The sequence below is a fragment of the Aptenodytes forsteri genome, unplaced genomic scaffold (assembly GCF_000699145.1).
Source record: "Aptenodytes forsteri isolate BGI_AS27 unplaced genomic scaffold, ASM69914v1 Scaffold5, whole genome shotgun sequence".
Taxonomy (NCBI): domain Eukaryota; kingdom Metazoa; phylum Chordata; class Aves; order Sphenisciformes; family Spheniscidae; genus Aptenodytes; species Aptenodytes forsteri.
This window is the reverse complement of record NW_008795672.1, coordinates 6,073,949-6,094,517: the sequence shown is the minus strand read 5'-3', so window position 1 is coordinate 6,094,517 and position 20,569 is coordinate 6,073,949. Positions and strand designations below refer to the sequence as shown.

The window sequence follows — 20,569 nt, the reverse complement described above, 5'->3', positions numbered from 1 at the left end:
TCTTTGGCATTCCACTCGCAAAATAGGCCTGACGATATGTTCAACTAATGGAACAATTTCCCTATATCTATATTCCACTTACTCTAATGCACTGAGGTGTAACTCTAGCTTCACTTCATTATCACTTGACTAGCTCAAGCACTTGGATGTCTTTTTGGATTTATTAATGCACTGGGTTTAAAGTAATAACTATTTATGTATATAACTCCATGAATATATTCTTCTTTCTAAGCATTTTTATCCACGTATATTAAAGTAGATATATTTCATAATGTTTCTGAATGTGAGACACTTTAAAAACGTCTCGATGTTTTTTCTCTAAGCTTAAAGTAGTATCTCAGTGTTATTCTCTCCTGTGAGTGTTCAGATAGTGTCCTATCAATTTAAATTTAGGGCAAGTCTATCCTTAAGGACTTTCATTTCATTACATTAATAGATTCACTTAAAACCAAAACCAAACCACCAGTTTTGGCAATTGCTTCCACAGTCTAAACATCAGGAATTTATTGCCAAAGGTAGAGACAGTTGCTAATTCCTTGACACAGAGCCACGTTGACCAAGTCCTCTGTGCAAGAAACCAGTCCTGCAAAGAGATGGAATATCCCTGCAGTAGGAGAGTCTGCTGAGAACTCGTCAAAGTCTACTATGTTAAATGCAGATGGCAATTCACAAGAGATCAGAAAAACGGAACAAACAGCAGACATGATGGTCATCTGGTGATTACCATCCAGACCTTCAGCTCACGTTCTCACCAGCAGGCTATAGGCAATTTAGGATGGGGCTGACTTCAGCTGACATCTGGTGAAGTGGTGATACACTGCAGAAAAGTGCCAATTCAAGATGGCAAAGAAAGCCTGAGACTATATATTAATCATTAGGGCGCTCCTCCAGGAGAGAGACCCAGATACTGATCATTTCTCCAGGGACAGTAATGGAGAGTCATTTGGGTAGCATGTATCTTTCCTGCCTCTCCCTGTCTCCTCACCAACTGAAGATCTCAGTGACTCTTATAAGGGCATACCAAACGTCCGTGGTGATACAAGACATTAAAATCACATCTCCCAAATCACTGACTACAGACCTAACCACAGGAAATCCTTCACTGAGTCAGGGATAAAGTTTTAGATGCTAAACTGGTTTCTTTTAAAGCTCCAGCTCACCAGCCAGTAGGTGCTCAGGTCCTTCTGGAAACCAGCATCATTAAGGCATATCAAAACTGGTACTCAGAATTATTAGTTATGAGAAAATTGCAGCAGGGAGCCTATGAAAATGGGTCCTGAGATCTTTTAGTGATCTATACCAAATTGTGGCTGCTGAGAACTAAAACATCTTTCTCTGGACAGCTGTCTGTGTAAGCACTGGATCAACCTTTTGCATAGTCACATACCTGCAAACCACTGGATTTGCTGTACCTTAGAGGATCCCTACCATGACCACCTCTCTATGGTCACATATCAAATTCCCGGTTTTAGTTCCAGCAAAAAAAAAATGTAAAAACTTTCCATGCATGAGAATAAACATACTTTTAAAACTATGGTACGACTGATTATCTATATAACGTGGTGTAATGCAATTATAAGTCTTTATATAACATGACACCCAACCACACAGGTTCTCTGTAGACAGGAGTTCAACTATGTCAGGTTTTGAAAACCCCCCAAAAGAATAAATCTCCCATCTTTCTCTCTTTTCCCCTTTGGTCTTGCCATGCTTCAGCTCTGAAGCATCTTCTTGTCTCTCAGGCTTTCAAACCCAAGTGGGCTTTACATTTATAACAACAATATAACAACAGGCTTTAATCTGCGATTTCAAAGACCTTAACGATGAAGGTGAGTATTAATGCTCTAATTTGTTGACAAATTGACACTGTAGTCTACTCTCGCTTAATCTGAAGGGCAGGGACAGAGCCAGCAACAGTAGGCAGGATACTGCCACTTTATCCTATGTGCTGGGGTACACTGCCAAAAAAAATAAAATCACACAATGAACGGATTAGACATGAATGCAGCCTTTGAAACGCATGTTCAATGTGCTCCAGACAAAAATATTATTAAGCGGTTAGATACCATTCTCTGCTACCTGAATTATTCAATAGGTATTAAGTTTCAGCTGCCAGTCATTGCAAACTGGAGATTACAAAGTCGTCTACAAAAAGCTTTGTTCTAGTGAGATGAGACAGAAGCATCACAATTTCCATACCACCAGCCAAAGCGAAAGGAAAAAACCACTGCAGCTACTGTGACAACACAGTCCTGTAGAATTAATGGAGACACACAACACACCAAAGTTCTGCTTCCTATTACTCAAAGGCCCTTTCCACCAGACAGACAGACAGCATGGGGAGTATTTAAGTGACTGCCACTTCTGAAGCGGGTGATAAAACAAAATACTAAAATCTGGATCTTGTCACATACAGTAGGACTGATGTAATAGAAAACAAAATAGAACAGGAGAAGGTTAGGGTTGATAAAAAAATGGAACACATTTCTAATGATATACGATAAAAATAAATCACAGGCATATGGGGGGGAGGGGGATTAACAAATTTACTATCCACCAGGTTTTCTTAAATTCTAGAAAGTAACCTCCTGTGTGAAACGCAAGATGAATGGCTAACATTTCCCAAGTGCTCCGGCGAGAGCCATCTTTCTCCCATTCATTCTTGCACAGGGACAGCTCAAGTTTAAAGTTCTCATTCAGACACAGTTGGGCTCTAACCCCTGCGGTATCTTTTCAGACCCAGAAAAACCCTACCAGCATCGTTAACGAAAGAGCAAAGCATGTACAAAGTGGATGGAAAAGCAATATACACTAGGAGCTATATACATTAGTGCAAATCATTTTCTTCTCAGAGTCAAGACAGCCAGTGCCACGCACCAGGTTTCGGGAGGAGATACGGATACAGCAGAGAATGAAGAAACTAGCTGTACTGAGCATACAAAAGCAGGCCTTGATTTTGCTAAAGCAGTATCACAAGTAGTTTTACCAGTTCACAAATTTTAAATGTCTGCATTTCTCCAGGATCAGAGCCTCTATGTCCAGCTGTTCTTTAAAGAAAGTTCACATTTTAATATTTGGCTTGGGCAGGGAAAGAAGAAAGGTCGCCAACTGTTGTCTCTTTGCTGCATCATTTTTTAAAGTCAGATGGCACTCGATTACTATACCTACCTAGGGGGAAAAACTCGCCCATTTTCTTCTTGAAAATTTTGTAGTCAACCTCCAAAAAGACGCAGAAGATGATACGATCCACCTGTAAGAAACAAAATTATTCACAGTGAAATGATCGCAACCATAAACACTGGCAATAATAGTTAATAAAAGCAAAGAAACTTTTAAGCCAACACACTTTCATGCTCCAGGCAAGCAAGAAAACATCATAGGGATACATGTTTTGACTTTATTGTGCATCTGTGTTGTAATTTATAAAATAACATTTGCAATTGCAGCTCACAACTGTATTCTTTGTTAACTGCCTCCTGTTTATGCAAACCACTCTTGAGCACAGTACAAATGACTTTTGGCATTCTAGATGAGTACTGGGATGCAATGTTTGATGAAAGAGTCACATGGGGGGCTTCTAATAAGCATACAAAAGAGTAAATGGGTAAGCAAAGAGCTCTTTTTCCAATCCTTGTCCGACAAACCTATTTGCAAAACCATTTAGTATTTTAAAATGGCTTTAAAAGGTTTCATGTGGTTTTAATTTACATGAAACCACTTACTCTTGCTATAATACAAGCAGAATGCAGCAAAAACAAAAGCTGATTAGATGACAGGTAGCACACAGGGTAAATAAAACATTTAATATGCCATCTACTTAGCGAGGCTGAGCATATCAATGAAACCACAGCCCATAATGTATGTGCCACCCACCAATGTTTTCAAATAAATTGTTTGGGAGATCATTGTATGTGCTGTTTATGCAAACCACTCTTGAGCACAGTACAAATGACTTTTGGCATTCTAGATGAGTACTGGGATGCAATGTTTGATGAAAGAGTCACATGGGGGGCTTCTAATAAGCATACAAAAGAGTAAATGGGTAAGCAAAGAGCTCTTTTTCCAATCCTTGTCCGACAAACCTATTTGCAAAACCATTTAGTATTTTAAAATGGCTTTAAAAGGTTTCATGTGGTTTTAATTTACATGAAACCACTTACTCTTGCTATAATACAAGCAGAATGCAGCAAAAACAAAAGCTGATTAGATGACAGGTAGCACACAGGGTAAATAAAACATTTAATATGCCATCTACTTAGCGGCATATCGCATATCAATGAAACCACAGCCCATAATGTATGTGCCACCCACCAATGTTAAATTGTTTGGGAGATCATTGTATGTGAAAGGCTTTTCTAAAAGAGACAAAAAAAGGCCAAACAAAATAAAAAACAAACAGAATTCCAAAGCCTTTAAGATTGAAAAACACCCACACTGGACTTCACTCTAGCCCTCCTATTTCTTTGTTTTATCTGTTTGCATAGCCCAGCACAAATTGCCTCTGCAGCCAAAACCCAGCTCTAGGAGGGAGCTGTGGAAGTCAAAAAGACCCTCCCACAGCTGAGCTGAGGGACCCGCAACCTGATAATCAAGTTTTTCTCTGAAGTGCATGAGAGATTAACCAGAAAGGGGTGAAGCCCAAGCAATAGGAAATTCAGCATCTTAGCTGGCATTATACTGTCCTCGTGTCTCCATGGGCAATAAGCCGATCTGTTGTAGCAGAGCTCCTCAAGAGAGGAGCTAGAAAAAGCACCAGCCTCCCCCCTGCAGGGAAACCGTCGGGAGGAACGCTCTCCAAAAAATGCCTTCTTTCCCTTATCTTCAGTAGAAAATGCTGTCCTTTTGCTAGAGCTGCTCTTCGAAGCAAAGTACAAGTCTTGGCTTCAAAGATACCATTATGCTGAGCAGCTCAGGACGTTATTTTAGAGCTCATTTTGGAGCAGCCTGGTAGAATACAGAGGAGAACGAAAGCAGGTAATAATCGGTTATGCTGGAAAATGCTAGTAGTTGCTAACAAGGACATCTCTGAATCAAAACTGACTACAAAACCTGAAAGAGCAAACTAGGTGGGAAATAAGAGACTGAAGGTACAGGTTATGTGGGCGTTAAGGAAGAAAGAGGCTTGTGAGCAGGAGAGAAAGCAGCAAGGCAGAGCTTGGGCAGACGCTGCTTGCCAGGGAAGCATATCGGCAGATTTGTCAGCAAGAAAACTGCCTGTTGCTGTCTGCTCATACGATGTTCACAGAAACAAGCTGTTCTGTGCATCCCTCGTAAACAAACCAGGCTAGACCTTAAAAATATGCCGGACTGTGTCATCAGCTACTCTTCACAAGAGATATAATAAAGAACCCAAATACCAGTTAAGTGCTCAAGCCAAAAAGCCATACTCATCTGTGTACTCACAAATTTATAACATGAAGCACCGGTGGTAAGTGGTGCCACATTTTACCTATATGAGAGTTTCCACCTAAGTAAAGTTGTGTGTTTTCAGGAGGGAAGCTTTAGACAGTGAATGCTTAAATTACATTTATTGTGAAAATTGGTTTAGGATAGTGCTAGGGTGATGCTAGATTGTCATCTTCTATCTCCGCCTCCCAAGCGAAGCAGATATTCATGCGTTACAGTGATAGGCCCAATATGTGAACCAGGACAGACAAAAGAGCAAGGATGGAAACTTATAAACTAGAGGAGGGATTACATTCCCACGCAGAGAAGTTCTCAGTCATCTTGCTCTCCATATAGTCTCATATCCTCTGCTGTAAATACTACAGACATTTCCCTCATTTTACATAGTTCAACTTCTCAAGGTGTTCCCTTTACTTTTATTTATTCTGTGCAGTTGACAATGATAAAAATTCTGCAATCCTGAGAATTTCTACTACTTCTAATATAATTCCTTAATTTAAAGATAGGGAATCTCTCTAGAAACGGCAGACTATTTCAAAATTTCTAGCCTCCTGACTGTATACATCCTATATATAAACCTGTGCAATTTCTTCTTGGTGTGAGAAAAAGTGCTCTATTTTTAAGTATGCATAAGATATTGTGATGACAGCTGAAATCCTGTGTTTATCTGATTGAATGGCATGTGTTGGCAGATAGTAAATCTGAAATTAAACCATATTCTATCATCCTGCCAGTCATTGACTGTTTTATCTAACATCCACAGCTAAAATAACTTGAAATTAGGTATGGAAAGTAACCCTTGTCCTCACTGTTCCTGTTCCAGCTGCAGTAAGGAAAGGTTTAATCCAAGTGACTCCAAACCTGCCTTGCGTGCTGGCTCACAAAAGCTCAGCAGGCCTTTTGGGATGCGCACTTACGAAAGCCGCTCCTTATTCAAAGAGGAAATCTCTCCTCTCATGTGGCTAGGAAATGCCAACTTGATTAGACATTTCATGCCGCCCCTTTACAGAGGGCAGGGAGTAGTCCCCAGGGACCCCCCCCCTCCCCAAGCATGCCCAAGGAGCTCCCGCCGCCTTTTGTAGGTGCCTGGCTCCTCCACAGCCGACCAAGCACCACTCAACTGCAGCAGAAGTTTAAAGGAGCTGCAAGTTGAAGGTATTAAAGCTCATCCTTGATTGACAGCTCTTTTTTGGAGGCCAGTATTAAAATCAGCCATCCCCTGTCAGAGCCTGATTAAATTCTGCTCGCTTCACAGCTACGAATAGGTGGATCAAAGAACCCCAAAATTAAGAGCACTGCAACACAGGAAGAAGGGAGTTAAATTGCATGAGTTGTTCACTTAGTAGGCAGCTTCACAGCTCAAGGCTGCAAGTACACTGATTTTTATTTTTTAAATTTTTTTTTTTTTTTTTCCCTTGGGCCCTGCTGTTCTTGCCAGGGTCCATTCAATGTTGAGGAGGATACCTTCCTGGTGGTTTTGTTAGCTGCACCTGATAAGGATAAGTAAACGTCTGGGACTCTGTGTGGCTCACAGGGCTCAGGCTGTTTTGCACCGGGATGGACCCAGAGTCAGTCATGAACGCCAGGATTTTACAAAGATACAGCCCAATCTCATGAACTGAAAACCCCTCCACTGGGTATAAAAGCACTGTTGGTCTTAATAGCAGCAGCATTGATCTTAATACAAAGAAGCTAGCAAAACTATTTCCTCCTGATTTTTGTTCAGTGGGGTTTTGTTTGTTTTTTCCCCAGTGAATTTGAGAGCACTTTGCATCTATTGAGTTTTAATTTTATCGGTGGGTTAATGCACCTCGGGTTAGTTCACTCATAGACCACTAATGGTCTAGAAGAGCTCCATGGCAGCTTGGGGCAGGCGGGTGCTCAGGGACTGCACCGTCACTGCAGCGCAGAAAAGATGAAAAGCTGCCGAGGGTCCCACAAACCGCACAGCAAGGCTGGGAGCTGCACCCCTCCGCGGCAGCCGAGCTCCACTGACACACAGCCACTGCTGACCAGAGACAGCTCTGCCCACAGAAGGCAAACCGAACAAGAAGATGGACATGCACCACTTGGAGAAATGACCACAAGCCTCACCATATCCAAAGCCACAATAAAACAAGAGTCTGCTGATGCTTTCTGGCAACTTTACACCCTTTTTTATGGTTTCTCTGAGAAGGAAAAAAGCACTGCCTTCCCAGCAAACTAAAAGTACACACCAAGTCCCCTAAAGGACCTTTCCCTCTACTGCAGCATGGAGGAGGATGCTGCATGTGTATGTGCACATCTGCGCATGCAGCCACTGATATAGGAGGAGTTTATACTTTACAGCTGTACCTATATACATTTGAGGATCAAAAATGTCTCTGTTTTTATCTCAGCTCTTTTGCTGTGACCTCTGGCAGGTTGTCCGATTCCTCTGACTTAATCTCCCTATCTGTTTAGGGGACAGTAATAGTTGTGCACTTATGCATCGCTACGAAGAGGCACTGCCAAGCATAATCCACAGGACATGCCAAATGTTGTCACACATATAGTTGTATGTATACCCAGGTGCCAAGCTGTATATATCAAGCATGGATTTGAAGCAGAAAACTGACCAAAAGACATTCTAGACTATTTCATCTAATGAGTGTTTCCATGTCATTGCCACCTTGTGTCGTAACAAAATAACAACTCGCAATGGAAATAAACCCAACTGCATTTCAGCACTCCCAAGTATTTCATGCGTATCCCCAGTACCAAGACATTTACCCAGCAGACGGTGACTGCTTTTTATTATATGCAACAGCAAGTTTCATCATAATTTAAATCGTACCAGAAAATACACAACAGAAAAACAATGCTAACTTGTAAAAAATGTTTCCCAATCCCAAATCAAATTAATGGTAACAAACAACAAAGAGAATGAAGCAGCTTTCTGCTCTTTGTACGTGTAGCAAATCCCTTTTGTGAAACACCTCTGCCTGATCCCACCAGGACCTATTGTCGTAAGGCAATGGTGAACCCCAGAAGCTTGCTGTAACATTTTTAGTTTATCAAACATTCTGTGGACTTAATTCAAAACTCAGTGAAGCCAAACGGAGGCTTTTTATTGACTTCAGCGTGCTTGGATCGGTGCCTATACTCCGTAACACCAGAAATAACATTTGCCTCCTTAAGAATTAAAGTTCTTCTGATATTCAAATTTCATTACCCTAAATCTTCAGATACTTTCTCAAACATATCCTTAACAGGCACAGTTCAGAGCTGCCTGTACCCATTAAGACTCCTTAACTACAGTGCCTGTAAGGAAGAAGCTCTGAACCTTCAACCATGCCACAATCCCACATTTTCCCTCTGTTCAGACCGCGGCTGCTAAGGCAGCCCCGTTGGCTTTCATTGCCCGACAAGACTTCCCTGATAGAGACCAGTGGGAACAAAGCCACCTAAGTCAGGTTTCCAAGGTATGCTCTTGTGGAATCAAAATCTCACCTGTGGGAAGCAAAGAATAAGGAGGAAAAGATTTTGATGCACCACAGAAGCAGGCTACGAGTGTCCTAGCTGGTCCCTGCAAACTGTGTAAAATTTCTTCTATTTCTGTGGCAGGGACTCGGTTTGCCACGTGTCTCTCTCTTTCTTATCTTCGGGGTCCTCATTTTCCATCTCTCTCTTTTCTGGTTTTCTGACAGAGTTCCTCCCTGCCCAGGACCAAGCTGATGCGTTGAATTGACTACATGCAGAGGTACACTTCGAAGAGACCCATGTTTGTTTCTGCCCCCTTAAAGTACTGGTAAATGATGCTCTTGATGCTCACAGTCTCCCCTTCAGCCTACCCTCCACCTGATCTGATCTTCTGGTAATCCCATCACAACCAACTAACAGATGGAAATATCAGCTTTTTAAAATACCACAGGCATCTGCCATATCCCTCACAGAGGCTGTGATCCACCTTGCCAGAGGTGCTGCCTTTCCTGAGCACCACGCACACCTGGCCAGCTGTCCAGATAGCAGTGTGCCTGACGGAAAAGAAAGAGCAAAGAGGACTGCATCCCACTTGGAAATGAGACGTGGTCGAGGCCAGAAGTTTTCACGCACTCCTTCCAAAGGTGAATGCTTCAGGCACTATAAAAACTACTCATTTCATAGCACTGTAAATTAAAATTCAGCCTCCTGGTATTATTACTAATTTCACAGAAACCATTAAAGCATAGAGCCTAGCTGACTGTCTGCTCCTTTCAGCATGACATCATGGTCTATAATTGCAGAATTATTCTCAAAAAGAAGTTCAGTCAAGTATTTATGGCAAATACAAAGCTTTGGCGCCGCTTCCATCCTCATAACAAGATTTAAGCGGGGCAGAGGTGTCAGGCTGGCGATACGGTAAATTTGACAATCAACGAACTGTGTGATGATGTTCACAAAGCAATTCACCTAGCCTTAAGATCCTTACACGTGGCCCAGCTTCAAATCCACTGCAGACCTGAGCCAAAACACACCCCCATTTACCTGAACTTGTAGGCACCCCAATGAGCCCAGCTTCAGGCAAACAGGCAATCTCTAGATCATCCTTCAGTCCTGCTGGTGGAGGGAGAAAGGCGTATTCTCTCAGGACAAAGCTCTTGGATTTTCATGGATTTGAGTTTTGAGATTCTTTGAATCCAAGGCAAAAATCTAAATAAAAATCCACATTACTGTAAACCTCCTGCAAGTAATGGTGTTAATGGAGCGTTATGATATCACATCAAGAGCAAATACCCGTTGAGGACTAGCTGTGAGGAAGCAACTCTTACTTAAACCATCATATTACTTAGGCAGTCATTGAAAGAAAAAAATAATACAAACCACATGAATTACAAAATGATTTATGCTTATCACAAAGAGAGTGGAATTTTTTTCTATGGTGGTCTTACTAAAGTTAAAAAACAGAAATGGAAAGTTATTATTAGTCCTTTAATATCCTACTTCATGACGGAAAGCATACTTTGCTTGGAGTGAAAGATACTTAAAAGTCCAAAGGCAATTAAAAAAAAAATACACAACAAAAAAACCACCAGAAATTTATTACAAGTTTAAAATATTAACACAAACAACATCCCAAAGGAACGGTACATAAGGCTTTGCAGCAATCCCTGCCTCTAGAACAAAATGCAGTAGCAACACACTTAGCAGTGAAACTCAAGATAAATTTAAAACATGGTCAGAAGGTCTCTCCCTGTCTATTGCGCCTGTTCCTACAGCTCTGCTCGTATTCAACAGATGAGGGCAAATTACTCCCTGTACCACATGGCTGCCAGACACATCTCTGCAGTTATCACTATGGCATAAGCCTATCTCCATATTACTGAAACACATTAAAACCATAATACTTTCCAGTGGAGAAGCACTTTTACCCACAGATCTCACACACAGGTAAGCATTACAGTTTTGTGATAGTTCTGATAGATCTCTGCCTCCAGGCGGAGATTTGATGTGCCCAAGGTCACAGAGAACAAGAGTAGCAGAACTAGACCAGGACCCTGGGATTTTTTCTCCTGTTCTCTCTCAAGCAAAGATGCTACAGGGGAAAAAAAAAAAAATCCTATCAACAGTCACAAGCAAAGTTCACAAGCTTCACTGCACACCACCAGTTTTTCTCTGGCATATCCTTTCAATGTACCCATGTATTGTGCGAATCAATAATGATAACTCTTTTTCCCTAATACATTGGTTGTTTTTTAAAGGTTACTTACTCTCCTTGAGAGAATCCACTCTGTGCTCAATACCTTTTGTGCGAATCAATAATGATAACTCTTTTTCCCTAATACATTGGTTGTTTTTTAAAGGTTACTTACTCTCCTTGAGAGAATCCACTCTGTGCTTTCAATACCTTTTTAATACAGTGTATTATTCAAAGACAGGTAGAGCTTTCCCTTTTGGACCTGGTGACTCTTTGTGGTGAGCTGTTACTTTTTTGTATGAACAAAGCACCTGCCAGACAAGCAGAGCGGCTGTCCTAAAGAAACAATCTGGATCTGAAATAGGAAATTATGACAACGTTTTCTGAGGAATTTACAAATGGTCAGCAACGAAATTCTGTGTGACCCAGTTATTTATATATTGCATGATTATGTGACAAATAAGACATGATAGTCCTGTAGTGCTAATACAAACGCAGATAGACTATAAAATAACCAGCAGTTAGTAGTCCACGTGGTTTTTTGCTCAACGGCTAAAAGTTTTTCAGTTTCCTAAAGGTGAAAAAACCTGCAAAATCAGCCTAGGATTTAAGGCAATGTCTCAGTACGTTTCTTTTGATGGTCACTACAACTTGTCAGGAAAGGGGCAAGGGAGTACTTTAAAAATGCATTTGTTTTTACCAAGATATCCATCAATCTGCACAATTCACTTTTATGCCACACAAACACAATGACATAAAGCCCATTAATCTTTTCCAGCTTAGTACCTACTGTCCTTTGAAGATACATGTTTGGAATATCCAAAGGCGACCTCCATTTTTCACAGTTACCAGTCATAGGGCAGCTGACACAGCCAAGATAATCCTGTATTCAGCGAAACCGGGGGAATGAATGGATTCTGATGAATGTAATTTGCTATCTCAGTGACAAATGGCAAATGTGAAGAGAGGGTATGCATGCAAATATAACTGTGTTAAATAAGGGCTTGTGAAGGATAGTACTCTGAAAATATCTGATAGGCAGTTTTACAACAACCATGCATTTTTGAGGAGATAAATCATCAGCTTACTTAAAGTTATCATTATATCCTCATTGTGGATCTCCGCTGAATAAGATGGTATTGTGGCATACAATCAAGCAGGGCGTTGTGACTCCATAGGCCAACTTTTTGCATCACGTTTTACCTTGCAACATAAATTTTTCAGTATTTTTTTAGTACAATTTGGACTTAATACCCCAATGTTTCCAATAATTATGAGCATCCTAAGCCTGTTTGGGCATCCAACCTGTGGTAAACTAATTCCCAGAAGATGCCATGTTCCACTAACACCAAAAGCTCTTTGCTGGATCCCCTGAGGCTGAGGTGTCACTTCAGAAAATTCTTGTATTCTTGATGGTTTTACCAGTTTTGTTGTAGTACTGCGTATTATCTACCAATACGATTTCCACTCCTTCCCAGCGCCAACAGGAGAATCAGCACTACTTGCTCAGGGCCCACCACTCAAGAAAAAAGAACATGCTTGAAAACACAAACGTAATCTCCTCCTTGCCATCATTTTTGTGGCTGCTGCAAGATTCTGAATATAAAACAGCCCCAGGTTTTAACACCACACAGAGACACCAAGTGATGGTACCTCCTACCCTTCAGACAGGTATGAGTAATTTAGGTTTGGATGCTAGAGCCAGCGCCAGGAGGAGGCAGAGCTGCCTGAGGCTGGGAACCAACAGGGAGAACAATGGGGAATTCATGCCCTGGAAAGCAAAGCTCCCTACTGCTGTGCTGCCGAGGCAGGGGGTGGCAGTGACTTCCAGGCATTGTGAGAAGTCACCAGGTCCCTAAGCAGTGGGAACCACATGTCTGTCAGGCCCCAACAGCTCCTCCTCCCGCGCTCTTCCCTGTGGCAGGGGTGGGTGTCCCCTCCTGCCACAGGAATAGGAGCGTCTGGCGTCTCGTGGCTGGGACAGAAATCTTAGTTTCTGGCTGTGCTGCCGAGAAGCCCCGAGCAGGCTCCCGAGGATGCACAATAAATGTTTGAGATGCAGAAAAAGAGCAGGAGAAACAGTTCCTAGAAGCAGCAAATGATGGCTTAAATAACGTTTTAAGTGTGCTGTTACAGGCAGGGTAAATTTGCAGCCACGATAAACTCAGCAACAATTTTCTCCCTGAGGTCGAGCTGAGGTTTTACCTCACCTCAGGGGCTGGGGTACTTTACAACTGTTGACTGCTGTCACTTGGGCTTTTCACGTCATGTTCTAAATTACTGACAGAGGAAAAAATTCTGGCTTGAGCTTACAAATTTCATTTAAAATTCAACTTATTTAAGCATTTCCATCAAAAGAGGCCAGATGACCCCCACATACAAAATTATACACACACCTAGAACCTGGAAGGTTTCATCTTAGAAAGCTTTGCAAAATACATGATTTGATATAGAAGTCCCTCAAACTTAGTGCAATTGAGAGCAGTCCCTGAAGGAAGCTCGCACTGCGAATTTCCCTTGTTTGCTATCGCTTCTTTAATCATTCTCACTTTCATCCTACATTAACGGTCATGTTAGTTAGTCTTTATCCAAAAGCTGTTGACTTCAAAGGCGTTTTGGATCAGTGCAGCTAAGCGTTTCCCACCCTGTTGGGAAGACAACAGCAGCACTTCGGACACCAAGTTTGTCTGACTACAGCTGGGTTTCCACAAATTCAAGAAGTGTCATAAATCTGCACTTTTAGGGATGAAGTGTGCTCACTTAACCTGTATTAGCAGCACTACCACTGCGATCGTCTGCAATGTATTGCAAGTTCTCCTCCCCAGCACCTCCATATATTCTCTATTCTTTATTCGAGGGAGAACATAGGTAGAGATAACACTGGTGTAGAAAGTTGATAATTACTCCCCATCGAGGGGATTTAAACTCCTGTAGTGGAAGCAAAGTGAAGGGGTAACATACCTGCTACCCAGGTTATAAAGGAACAATATATACACAGAGTTTGCAAAACTCTTATTCAAAAATTTGTTGTAGGTAAAAAGAGCCCTTCAAAAAAAAAAAAAAAAAATTGCTTTCCCAAGAATATAGGCCACATCGCATAATTTGGAACAGCTCTGAAACCACTGCTCGTACTAAAACCTGGACTGAATCTCATTTATGTAAATATTACCTTATCTCTCTCCTTGAAGAAAATGCTTTATGATTAAGTTATCTGTCATTTATAGATCAAATTAAACTCATTAATGCAAGCTATTAAAGACCATTTTTAAAAGAAAAAGGCTGTTTTTCTCAAATACTGTATGTCTCTCATTCACATGCTAGAGATAATATTTTTTGCCATCAGAAAAAGACAGAACCAGGCAGAAGAGGAAGCTATTAAATTTCCAGTACTGCTAGAAGAAAAACACTTCCATTCCCAGGATGCTCACTCCAGTGTCTCTTCCAAAAAGGAGATCAACTCAGGATCATTTGCTTACTGCGTGTCAGATAGACGCCTGGTAAAGTATATGTAATTTTTTAAAAAAAGTCTATTTATCTCCTTCCCACACAAAAGTTAGTCCTTCTTTTTGTAGAAAGTCACTTCTTACAGTCACAATTACACCCTATTCATGCCTGAGACACTTAGGTAGGTATGACAAAATAATGTACATTTTTGTTAAATAAGAATGACTGTAGAGCGATGAGTTATTTTCACAAGATTTTGCAATGGCTGATTCCCAGCATCCTGAAAGAAACCAAGTCAGGAGTCTGTATGATCTAAACGCAACCTCTGCAGTGTTTCTTGCTACTCAGAAGGGAGATCAGGAGGAACAATGAGCAGCGAGACAAGAAAATTTGATGTAAAATACTTATTCCCCAAGAACTCAAGAACTTGAGCCGGCGGCTAGGTCAACTCGGGGAATGGCTGCACTTCAGAGCCTGGTTTGGGGATATTTGCACCTGTGAGAGTCTGGGACCAGTAAGGAAGATCTATGCTTGAGAGCAGATGTGATTATAGATTTGGCATGCGAGCTCGGTCTGCGATTCAGCCAAAATGTCCTCATGTGAAAGGTCATTAAGCCAGCTTGATACAATTGACGAATGTCTTCCACAGATGATATTGCAACTTTAATATGGGTTGTTTAGGAAAAAAAAAATCTGCTGGGATATAAATGTCAACTGTATGCCAACATTTTTCACAAGGATTGGGAAGGGAAAAAAGAGATTCATCTCTAAGGGATCACTTTTAAATTAATTTTAATAGATGGTAATAGGCTGACAGTTCTCTGAAAATAGGCAGCAGATGTTCCAGCGCTTTACCAAGTCCCAGTGACTAACCTTGGGTATACCAATGCCACAAAATCCATCTTCTGGACGGAGCTCTGTTTCCGCAGCTGGAATGCTAATGATGGCTCTTAGTGGTTTCTGACTTTTACCAGTGTTTTTATTTCTGCAGCAGATCATGGCACACAAGCCACAGAGGCAAGTCAGCGCAGATTTACATTTTATTAGAAAGGACAAGAAGATACCTTATTTATGGTACGTTGCTGTCCTCAGAAAACCTTCGCTCTACCTATCTGCTCATCATAAGATGCTCATCATAAGATAAAAAGCATTTAAATTACTAAGATGTTGCTCAAATAAAATTGAGAACATTAGCGCAATTTATATGAGCTGCTCAAATGCACTGATGCATATAAAATCTCCAAAACCATTTATTGTCAAAATGTCAATGGTAAATGCACAAAAATGTAACTTACTTTATGCCATTAATTAACTAATGTTTGCATAGCACTTTGAAAATGTAAAAGCACTTTGAACATTGAGAGCTAAGCAGTATTATTTTTACTCGTGTGGACTCACTGTATGAATCATACACAATAATCACCTCTCGTGGAAAGTATTTTTGGTCCACAGCCAAAACCTAACCTAAGATTTGGCACTTCTGTTCAGTAAAGCATTTGTAAATGGTCCTGTTCGGGTTTCAGCTGGAAATTTTCTGCAACACATTCATTACTGAGTTCTTCACAATATATACCAGGTATAAGGTGCCTTCACAGCTTTGTAACTAACGTTGTATAGCAAGACAGCAAACATTTTATTGTATTCTCCTCATTTGCCCAAACCATTTGAGAACAGCGGCTCACTAGTGTTAGCTGTGACTTAACTCCTTTTTGACCTGTACAAGATGCAACAGGCTTAACGGATATAACACAGGATTGGGATTCCCTTTCACCTTTGTGAGAGCTGTAGCTCTCGAGTTATTTTGTGATCTCCTGGTGAAAAGCATTACATAAGAACTAGACAGTATCATCATTATCTATCCCCACTCTGTGATTTCCTCCCCTCTGATCACCCTCTGTCTGGGCTTTTTTTTCCCCTCTTACCCTTTGTGACTGAAGAGATGCCACGACCATGAGTTTCCCTTCCTGAGTGAGAGTGCAGAGAGCTTTCACAAGGTCACATTTTATACCTACAAGCGCATCTGTTGCATCAGCCTTGAAAAAAATATGCTTGGCTATCCCATCTTTGACAAAATTGCTTCCCCGAGATCACGTTCATGGGGGAAATCTAAGTCTAAAATAACCAGAAACCAACAAAACTTCACCATTCTCCTGTTCTGATTAGTCAACAAGAACAGTGATGACTTACAGCTGGCCTGAGTACCACCTGCAGTCAGGTCAGCTCCGTGTTTCCAGAGGTTTTGGCTTCCTGGCTGACCTGGTGGTGATACGCTCCATCATTGTTGTAACTCTCAAATCAGGAGATATTTTACGCATGCCTTGTATTTGTTTAAACACATGTCTGCCCAGAATATAAATTAGTCTGTGTGGGATTAACCTAGCCAAGAATTTCTCTTCTACAAATCTGTCCGGATGTTCAGATTTAAAGAGTTTTAAAGAACCTTGTCCGTAATACCACACCCATCTCCTATTAACAACTACCCCACTATACCCTTGATAGCTGATAAGTATATTTATTCAGCATCATTTTTTATTCTTGAACTAACGGAGAAAGAAAATCAAGAGTGGGAAATATCTGGTGCAGTTAACATTGCTCTATAAAGCTTGGACATATTTTCTCCACTTGAAATAAACTAATCTAGAGATTTTTAAAAAGAGAGGAAAGAAAAGAAAGAAAGAAAAGAAAGAAAAGAAAGAAAGAAAGAAAAGAAAGAAAAGAAAGAAAGAAAGAAAAGAAAGAAAAGAAAGAAAAGAAAGAAAGAAAGAAAAGAAAGAAAAGAAAGAAAAGAAAGAAAAGAAAGAAAGAAAGAAAGAAAGAAAAGAAAGAAAAGAAAGAAAAGAAAGAAAGAAAGAAAAGAAAGAAAAGAAAGAAAGAAAGAAAGAAAGAAAGGAAGGATATTTGAACCAACTGACTTTGAACAGATGAAACATTTTACAGTGTTTACAATGTAAGTTTACAAACCACTCCGGGGGAGCTCCACTGCATATCTTATCCATAAGGTAAACACAGCGAGATCATATACTGGCTCCCAGCACCGTGCGGCCTTGCAGGACTAGCACTCAATTCGGTGCAGCTGCCAAGCTGGGCTCCGGAGGGGCCCTGTGCTCAAAAGCAAGGGGTGCACCGAGCCTGTCGAGAGGGAGCTGAACTGCTGGAAATGCTGCTCAGCACCTGCTCTTATTCTGCCTGGCTCCGTGGTGAGCTCTCAGTCTTTCCCGCTTACAAAGCAACATCTTTATCTCATTTTAGCTAGACAGAAAAAGGGAAAATGCAGGGAGGGCAGAGGAGAGTTGGCTGCTGTAAATGGGAGCAGGCTGGCCCTGGTGTAAGCCAGTGTAGCTGCTGGGGGGCTACAGCAATTTACAACACCAAAGTCTCTCGTCTGGCACCTCGCTTTCATGCGGTTGCTCTCCACGTTCAGTAATTCTTGATGTTAAAAATCTGTATGGTACAGTCAGGATTCCAGATATATACATTATTCAACAATAATAAGCTACGGACTTACGTAATACTCTCCACTGCCTTTTAATCTGCTGTAGGTGGAGGGGGAACAAAAGAAAGAATAAAAGCACATCTCATGCAAATGTTGTAAATAAACCATTTCAACTCAAACAATCAACTCCCATAACAGACATGAGTCTACCTGGCACCTCTTTTCAGTAGCTCCTACCGATTCCCAGCTCTCTGCAACCTCGAGTGCCAAGAGGACGGCGAGTCCTTGATCTCGTAGTCGAGGTAATTTGTGGCACTTTTCCCCATTACACAGCCAGGACCTGACTGTAACACCTACAGAGATGAGCGGTTCTATCGAAATTCATTACTACTGACTTCGCCTGCAAGTACTCACGGAACATCTGCAAAGCTGATCTCAGAGACGACTCCAACTGATTTAGCTTCTGACTCCAACATTCAGTAGTCCCGTGTTAAAATTCACACAGCATGTCCCTGTATTTGCATTATTCATGATTATCAAAACAAAATTATTACTTGCTGTGGATCACGTAACACACACCCAAAGCTCCACGTTCTTGTATCTGGTAACTCACCAACAAATTTTGCTTCTCTAAATCTCATGCATTGAGCGACAACTTAAACACATCTAAATCTCTGAAAAGCCAAATCAATTTTCTCACGTATTTTCTGTTATAAAAATATCTGCTCCAGGGCTGTGATTTTTATGCCAAGTTTCAAAGCAGAATGACTGTACACAGTTAAATTACAACCCTTTAAAATGTGGATTTATAATACATATAATGGAAGTCCTATAACTATAACATTTCAAACATGACACTCCTACAAATGCCAGTTTTCAGGGTAGGTTATACGATGGTTTGAACTGCCTCTTGATCCATGGCAAGATGATGCTTTCTTGGGGAAGGAAGACTTTCATTATTTTCTGATTATTGTACAGAACAAAGATGGCATCTTCCTCCTTAGAAGGCAACTCTGCCTACTAATAAGAGATCCCGTTGGAGTGATAGATGATTGAGCTTCTGTGGGACTAACGCAGCTTTTGGTTAGTACGTGCCTCATTCTGTCTGCGGAACTGAAAACATACTGTTGCTGTAAACACCATATTTATATCCTTAACTATCCAAAATCTTGACAACAGCTTAAAAATCACAGCATTTCACAAACTAATAATTATGGGTACCTCTTCTGCCTTGCCATTTCTGAGCTTTTAGGAACTCAGGTCATGTTTTCACATGTGTTTTCCAACTACAAAGACTAAAAACATACTAAAAGCACACACATGCAACAGCTTAAAAAAATCTGCTTCTTGTATGCCTCCAAAGCTCAGGCTTTGAGAAAAACATCAAATATCACAAGGGTTGGCAACAATGTAGACTGCGCTATCCATTCTTCAGAAGTACAGGAAAATGAGACAACCACTGAAGCAGAGGCATATGACCTAGTTGAAACTCCCTGATATGATTTGCAAGGTTGCTCTGGCTCCAACCTGTTCATACTGAACTCAGTTGGCCTCCTTTGATTATGAGTGGACTTGGGTCAGGCTTTCCATGACGGCCCTTGAACACTTCTGCCTCCGTGGAAGAGAACAATGGGTCACATCCCTCCTGCCATTATCTGTATATAAGCGTCTCTGCATGGGTATTTTCTCTTTACTGCGCTGAAAAGGGAGGCGGCATTTTATTGCAGAGCAGGTCATTTTCTCCTGAAACATCCAAGAAGGGGCTCTGAGGATTTGAAGCAGCAGCAGAAGGAACAGCTCTGGGAATGCGCGTTTTTTCTGCTGCACTTTTTCTTACCATGTGCCCCAGGACATACTGCCACTTGGATCTGTATTTCTAGGCTTCATTTCCCTGCAGAGCTCTTCCACTGGAGCCTGTAACGTGGCACTAGGGAATAACACCAATGATACGGAGGACCTGCTGCAGCAATGCTGCCAGGCACAGAGCGAGCAACATAGCAGCCATCGGCTGTAGCTCACACTCAAAAAGCTACCACTATCCTAACCCTTCCTTCGCTAAGAAGTGGCAAGAAAACTCCAAAATAATCTTGAGAGGATCCTGCCTTTGGCCTTGGAAGCCTCCTGTGGGACTTTCCGCATGAGGCTTCAACCTGACCTATTAAGTTTACCTGGAAAGTTAATGACTTCAATAATATTGCCCGTTGCAAACTCCTGTGAGTGTGTGTTGCGTGATTTGAGAGTCCCTGATTCGAGGTGGTGAGTGGGGAAGTGCTGCAGACAGGATTCCTTTAGTGAATATCAGTACAACTCGAAAAGAAAATGCTCGCTTTACAGTAAACAGTATAGCCATGGACAGGTTTTAAAGCCTGCTACTAAACATGTCCTGGCAACAGAAAGTAGCTATTAAAAATATTTTCAATCAGAGGAACTGAAACGTGCTCTCTTTTGAAACAAGTATACAAATCACTGTTTTTAGGAGTTTTTATGGGTTTTTTTACCCCGTCATAATATTCAGAACCGTCTACTTCCCTTTCATTCATGTTGTGTTTATTTAAAAGGTTCAATCTGCCTTAATTCAGAGCAATTTTGATTGCAAAATGGGGTTTTTTTTATCATTTTTTATGTGCTATTCTTTTTCTTTTCTTCCCCCC

General features: G+C 41.2%; 1 protein-coding gene across 4 annotated transcripts in view; it reads right to left on the bottom strand.

Annotated features, from left to right (window-relative positions):
* The window catches only part of MACROD2 (MACRO domain containing 2), a 922,980-nt gene that overhangs the window by 87,374 nt on the left and 815,037 nt on the right, over nucleotides 1–20,569 (bottom strand). For all 4 annotated transcript variants that reach the window (XM_019472914.1, XM_019472915.1, XM_019472916.1 and 1 more), the window contains exon 8: nucleotides 3,169–3,250. In XM_019472914.1, coding sequence (XP_019328459.1) covers nucleotides 3,169–3,250 — 82 coding nt within the window. The remainder of the gene's footprint in view (nucleotides 1–3,168; nucleotides 3,251–20,569) is intronic.